This window comes from Cupressus sempervirens, chromosome 8, assembly GCF_028749045.1.
Source record: "Cupressus sempervirens isolate cs-2001-9-10 chromosome 8, ASM2874904v1, whole genome shotgun sequence".
Classification (NCBI taxonomy): domain Eukaryota; kingdom Viridiplantae; phylum Streptophyta; class Pinopsida; order Cupressales; family Cupressaceae; genus Cupressus; species Cupressus sempervirens.
The window spans coordinates 125069336-125076290 of record NC_143125.1 but is presented as its reverse complement, the minus strand read 5'-3'; the positions used below and the strand labels follow the sequence as shown (position 1 = coordinate 125076290).

Below are 6955 nucleotides of genomic sequence, written 5' to 3'. Positions count from 1 at the left end.
TATAATTTTAGCATCGGTTCCATCTTCAATTTGCATTAAAAAATCTATTTCAGCAATTGGTTCAGTTTTTGGGCATTTCTAGGCTGCCCATTACACCTTTGGTGTTGTTGATGACGCACTAAACATTGCTACAATTGTTGACCCAAATACACCTACAGGAAAGATGGCCAATAGATCTTTACACTTTTCTCTCTAAGAGATTAATGACACTCACCTCAACCTCACAATTCTAGAATCTCAAGGATTTGTTGGAAATGGTGAGAACATTTCTCTAAACCATTTCAATGGTTTCTTTTCCCCTTTTCTCACACGATTTTAGGTTTTTTTTTTCAAATTGGTTGACCAATTCTTACAATAAATATACTTGGAATTTTTATTGATAGAGTTTTGCAAGTTTTTAGAAGCGAGGCTATAGCAAATCTGGTGCAAGACTCTTAAGATTTCAAACTTTTTTGCCCCACTAGTGGAAGAAATTCATGTACCCGTCCTCTCATTTAGTGGCTCACATGGATTTGAGGCTACAAGTGGGTGCAATTATTTACTTCCAACAATTGAGAGTAATTGTGGCAATATGAAAGCCATTGCGGTAGTCAAATCTCAAAGTCAAATCTATGGTGTCTTATGAGATCTTATTGGCCGCAGTGAGTTCTTTTCTGTTAGAAGCCATCGCATTGGTTTGGTTGCTAATTTATTTGAAGAAAGCTCGAGGTTTGTAAAAACATCGTTGGCCCAAGCTAGTCATAGATTAAAAACTTGTTAGGTTAAAAGGTGCTTGGATGAAGAAAAATGACAAGTGGATGCAAAAATGTAATGTTTACTCCATACTTGTCCAAATAGTGATAAAGAAATATGTCATGGAAAAAATTTACAATATCATCTGGACTAAACACAAAGGTTGAGAAAAATTTACCACACTAAAGAATTTAATCCCACTTCTAGTCATTGATGAAAAAGCCTATATAAGTGCACCTATTATTTGGAGAGCAAAAATGTTGATAGTGCAAATCAGAACTAGCTCACATCAACTGAGGTGTGAAATAGGTAGATGGAAAGTTCCAAAAGAAGAGTGGACAGACGTAATTGGTTTATTATGTAATATGGGAGTGGTAGAGTCAGAGCATCACTTTGTTAAGGAATGTTCGACATATAGTGACATCAAATCGAGATATGTAGAGCTATTAGAGAACAGAGACCTGAACTATTTATTTGAGGGAGGATCCAACAAAGAGAACAATGATTTTGATTATCAAAATTTAGTAGTGGAGAGACAAGTTAACCAAAAACCTATATCTAGATTTGATTCTCTCCTTCCTAGGGGGGTTTCTTGTGTGGGTTCCATAGGCTACTCTAGCCTCATAGGTTTAATTAAAATCTTTCATTCATTTGTTACACATAAGAAAAACTTGAACTTTTCTTATACATAATAAGTTTTAGACTTGACTTTTCAAACACATACGAAGTTTTAGACTTGACTTTTCAGCTCCCACGTTAAAGCAATAATTTTGCATCAAGTGACAACTGTTATCCAACAAGGCGAACACTAACTACGAGAGATCTAACGAACAGCCAGGTGGAGGAGCAATCCAGAAGTACGGTAACCAGGTGGAACTTTCTACAAAATATGACCATGGATTAACCAGAATGTTTTGTCGGTTTTTACAATCTTTCATTTGCTGTAGGTAGAATGTCTAATGAAATCTAACGCTAAAAAACAAATAAATCGTTTTTAACCCGCCTTAGGACGTCACAGTGACAATGACCACGATGATTAACTGTCGTGAGGAAAAAGAAAAACCTGTCATCCACAATTCCAGTGATGGTGGAATGCTGCGGAAGCTTCCTTGCACTTCTCTTCCTTTAATTTCTGTCGTCTTCTCTCAACTTGGAACATATCTCGAAGCTTGCTACTCTGGGTCAATTCGCCCGGCACGTCCACAAATTATCTTAAGTCAATTCTTTGAATAGAATTGGGCGTTTGACGAATTCAAAATGCTTCTAACTATATTAATTTGCCAAGTGCATTTTCATGTCCATCACAATGAGCCGCTCAAGCTGTAACTTCCACAACATGGAAAAGATTCATTGCGCCTCTCTTCTTCTATTATGCACTCTATTCATCTTACCGACCTCTGGTGTTGCTGATGGCACACTAAACATTGCTGCCATACTAAACGTGAATACACCTGCAGGAAAGGCGGCCAATACATGTTTACACTTTGCTCTCCAAGAGATTAATGGCACTCGCCTCAACCTCACAATTCTAGAATCTCAAGGATTTGTTGGAAACGGTGAGAACATTGCTCTAAACCATTTCAATGGTTTCTTTTCCCCCTTTTTCACATGATTTTAGGTTTGTTTTTCAAATTGGTTGTTCAATTCTCACAACAAATATACTTGGGAAAATTTTTGACACAGTTCTGCAAGTTTTTAGAAGCGAGGCTGCAGCAATTCTGGTGCAGGATCCTAAGATTTCAAACTTTCTGGCCCCTCTAGCGGAAGAAATTCATGTACCCGTTCTCTCATTCAGCGGCTCACATGGATTTGGGGCTACAAGTGGGTCCAATTATTTACTTCCAACAACTGAGAATAATTATGATGATATGAAAGCCATTGCAGCCATAGCTGGCTACTTCCAGTGGAAGTCAGTAGTCGTGCTGTACGAAGACAATGAGTTGTGGTTAAATGGTGTTTACCAATTGACTGAGGCGCTACATGAGTTTCAACAGGCCTGGGGAAACAACAGAACAACAATTTCAGAAGTTGTAGCACTTTCTTATTGGGAAGAGCAAATGAGGGACACACTGGCGGAATTGAAGAATAGAAGTGGCGTTAGGGCTTTTATTGTTCACACAAGTGTGGATCTGGCTCTCAAAATGTTCTCCATTGCAGAAGAGCTTGAAATAATATCTGAAACTTATGTTTGGGTTGTCACAGATTCCATTGCTTCCTCTTTTGATTCTCTGTCTTCTTCTTCTATCCAAACATTGCAAGGAATTGTGGGAGTTAAAAGCGTTGGAACACCACAATTCATAGGATTAAAGCAGAGGCTGGGGCTCATCTCTTCAGACGATGGCATCAACCAAATTGGGATACAGGCCTACACTTGTCTAAAGCTCGTTGCAAGTGCAGTTTCTGCCTTGCGCTCACAAAATATAGAGATTGGTTATGATGGGAAAACTCCCATGAATGATACGGATTTCCCTGGTTCGATGGTAGTTTTGAGAGGAGGGGAGTTGCTTCGTGAGAAGATTGCTGAAGCAATAACAGCAAGCCATGTTAACAATGATTTAGAAAGTCGTGAGTATGAGATTGTTAACGTGGTTGGAAAGAGTTACAAAACAGTTGGGTTTTGGAAAAAAGACACCGGGGGGCTTGAATCTCCACGAAAGGAAATAAATAAGCTGGGGGCCATTATCTGGCCAGGTGATACAACACAAGTTCCAAATGGGTATAGAACACTTAAAATTGCAAAAATCATTGGGAAGAGGGCTTCCAATTTTAGTGAGTTCCTTGGCCGGCTTTCAGGCTACACGAACGATACATTTCAGGCCGCTGTGGACACACTCCCGTACAATCTTCCTTTCGTCTACGAGGCCTTCCACAAGGAAAACTCAGTTTACTCAAATCTTTCCAACTATGATGCACTGGTATCCGCGTTAGCCCATGGAAATGTAATTCCCTACAAACCCTTTTAAGGTTTTGAATATTTAGGGTTTCTTGTATTAGAAATTAGGGTTTAATTGATCTACTGGTTTGGTTTGTTCAGAGTTTCGATGCGGTGGTGGGAGACGCATCGATACGGTACAATCGGTCCTTGTATGTTGGATTCACACAACCATACACCCAGACTGGTCTTGTAATGATGGTGAAAATGGAGAGGGTGAGAGGGAAGACGTGGTCATTTCTCCATCCATTCAGTGCAGGGTTGTGGGCGATTGCGGGGGTTTTCTTTGTCATCACGGCGTTCCTTGTGTGGCTCATGGAACATGAGAACAACGACGAATTCAAAGGAAAAGTTAACGAACAAATAGTCACTTCATTGGCGTAAGAATACATCTTATTTATCTATTGCAGTATTTATTTTTTGAGCTTGTCAATTAAGTTCACACTTTATTCCTAAGACGAGATCCTTACATTATCTTGTATTATGTGCAGATTGTCGCTGTCTGCCTTCGTATTTGCTCAAAGTAAGTATTTATCAAATTCTTGGCCACTACATATGTTAGGACAGGTGTTTATTGACTGATTCCTTTGTCTATTAGAGTTTGACTTCTTATATTCATAGATGATATAGTTTTATAATTTGAAAGTATATTTTGATGATAGATCAAAGAATGTGATCTGAAACATAACATTGTTATAATTTTTTTGTACAATCAAATTCAGAAACTACAATATCTTTATTTAATAGATTATAGAAATTTCTTAACATTGATAAATAAAAATAATTAAGAAAATTACAATAGATTTCATGTTTCATGTTTTATCTATAGAGACACTACTCACCAGTCTAATTATCTTCCCTATATGTTAAAAAGGCAAGGATATGAAATATGAAATTCAAAAAGTAGTGTTTTTCATTAATATAAATAGCTTCACTGTTTTAGCTTTTAACCAATCAAATAGCCTCCCTCATTTGCCAAGCAATACCAATTACTTCTGCAGCTAGTCGAACCATTTGTAGAAAAGTCTGTCGGCAGAAGTTTCCTTCTCATCGTCCCTTGTAATGGGCAAGTCTATGCACTGTTGATCTAAAACAAATGGTAGTTATATTTTGATTTATTCTGATTTTTAAAACAGTTAATTAAGTAAGATCAACTATGTATTATAACCATTAGATAGACAATTCGCATCCCCTACAATATTAACTGCTTCAACTCTAAACAATATGAGTAATGAAACACTAGGTGTAATTGTATCTTCTTGATTCATCATATTGTATTCTTATAAACGATTCAATATTCTAGACTGTCTCTCAATTCAGCTAATATAATCTATTATCTTGTGGATGTGTCCTGATATACAGAAGAAGAAGTGAAGAGCACTCTGGGCAAGGGAATAGTAGCTACGTGGCTTTTCATCGCCCTAATATTGAACAACAGTTACACAGCACATCTGACCTCTATTTTAACAGTAGAGAGACTGGCTCCCACCATTACAAGCATGAAAAGTCTAACCACAAGCAATGCTAAAGTGGGTTACATGAAAACTTCGTTTGCCAAGGGTTATCTTCTACAAGATCTGAACATACCTGAACATAGACTTGTTCCTCTAATGAGTCCACATGATTATGTGGAAAAGCTATCAAAGGGTGAAGTGGATGCCATAGTGGACGAGAACCTCTACATTCAAATAGTGAAATCTCTCTATCCATGTGAAAAGCTTGAAGTTGTAGATCGAGGATACTTCGACACAGGAGGCTTTGGATTTGTAAGCAACTCTTTCTATATCTTATTTTATTGAGTTATATTTCATGAGTAGTGATTCAATAGAATCCATCTCTCATAAGAATAAATGAAACACTCAGCACTCATTAGATCTAGGTGATACTCACAGAAATAAAGCACAAAACCTTTTGTGATATCTCATTTTCTATTTAGATAGATGCCCAGTTTTTTTAATCTCAATTTACTTCACAATTTCTTTTATCAAAGCAGAAATATAATAAATGCCCATCATGAGTTTTGAAACTCCCATATCTGTGACAGTTTTTCAGGAAAGGGTCACCATTTCTAGCAGACATAACTGAAGCAGTGTTGAATGTATCGGAGCAGCATTTCAGTGTACAGAGCATTCGCAACAAATGGTTTGGGGAAGCAACGTCATGTCCAGACATGGAGTCAGGGCTTCAATCGGAAAACACTCCCATCACACCTGCAAATCTGTGGATTCTTTTTGTTCTCACCGCATCCATCTATGCTCTCACTGCGTTGATTCATATCGGTCGAAAGTTGCATCGAAGCCGGCAAGATTTGAGGGCAGCATCCCACGGACAAGATTTTTCCACACATGTAATGACAATGATCAGATCTTTAAAACTTGTGAGGGCCCCCGCCCTTCCATAGAAATCTAACGCGGATTCCGCAAGTTGTGCAAGACTCCAAATTGTGGAGTCAATGTTTGTATTAATATATTCATCTGTGTATATCCTGCCATTCCAAAAGCCATTGTTTGTATTCATATAAAAATCTAACACGGGTTCCTCAAATTGTATTAGACTCTAAATTTTGGAGTCAATGTTTATATTGGTGTATTCATCTTTGTAGATCTTCCGGCCATTCAAATAGCCATTGTTTATATTCATATATACTTCAGTTCATGACGCGTTTAATGCGTCATGGACTTTTACAAAGTTAAAAGATATGAAGTCAATTGTTGAATTCTCGCCTCCACCGACAGCCGTGAGGATTGTCTTTTACTGTGAAGATTCTCTCAACAGAAATTTGAGATCATTTAGAATATTTCAAGTGGTTTGTCTTCGATATTTGTTTCTAGAATTTTATTTTGCACGTTGGTCTCATGGTGTAGCCCCCATTAATTAAATGTTTCAGGGATTAATTTATCAAAATTAGGATTATAAATGGGGTGGAGGCCCTAGCTCGGTTGGCTAAATCTTCCCTGTTGCAGGGGGTTGGTCACGGGTTCTAGTCTCCCGTGTTCCCCGTCCCCATGGTACCGGTGGGCATGTCGCACTAGCGCTACCAGTCAGTCTAATAAAAAGAAAAATTAAGATTATAAATGTTAATAGTATATTCCACCTAATCATTAGCATATGATGGATAAAAGCTTCTCAGAAGAGGACTATCGGTATTAGTTGGTCTCATGGTGTAGCCCCGTTAATTAAATGTTTCGGAGATTAACTTTTCAAAATTAGGATTATAAATGTTAATAGTATATTCCATCTAATTATTAGCATTTTGATGAATAAAAACTTCTAAGAAATTAGCTGTTATAG

The 6955-nt window shown here is 37.6% G+C and overlaps 1 protein-coding gene across 1 annotated transcript; it reads left to right on the top strand.

The window, feature by feature from the left end:
• Window positions 1-1946: 1946 nt before the first annotated feature.
• LOC149541899 (glutamate receptor 3.5-like) lies at window positions 1947-6363 on the top strand. The gene is made up of 6 exons (XM_089796134.1): window positions 1947-2288; window positions 2416-3671; window positions 3767-4044; window positions 4156-4187; window positions 5027-5430; window positions 5709-6363. The coding sequence occupies exons 1-6, from the start codon at window positions 2027-2029 to the stop codon at window positions 6063-6065; spliced, it is 2589 nt and encodes an 862-aa protein (XP_089652260.1). The 5' UTR covers window positions 1947-2026; the 3' UTR covers window positions 6066-6363.
• Window positions 6364-6955: the final 592 nt, after the last annotated feature.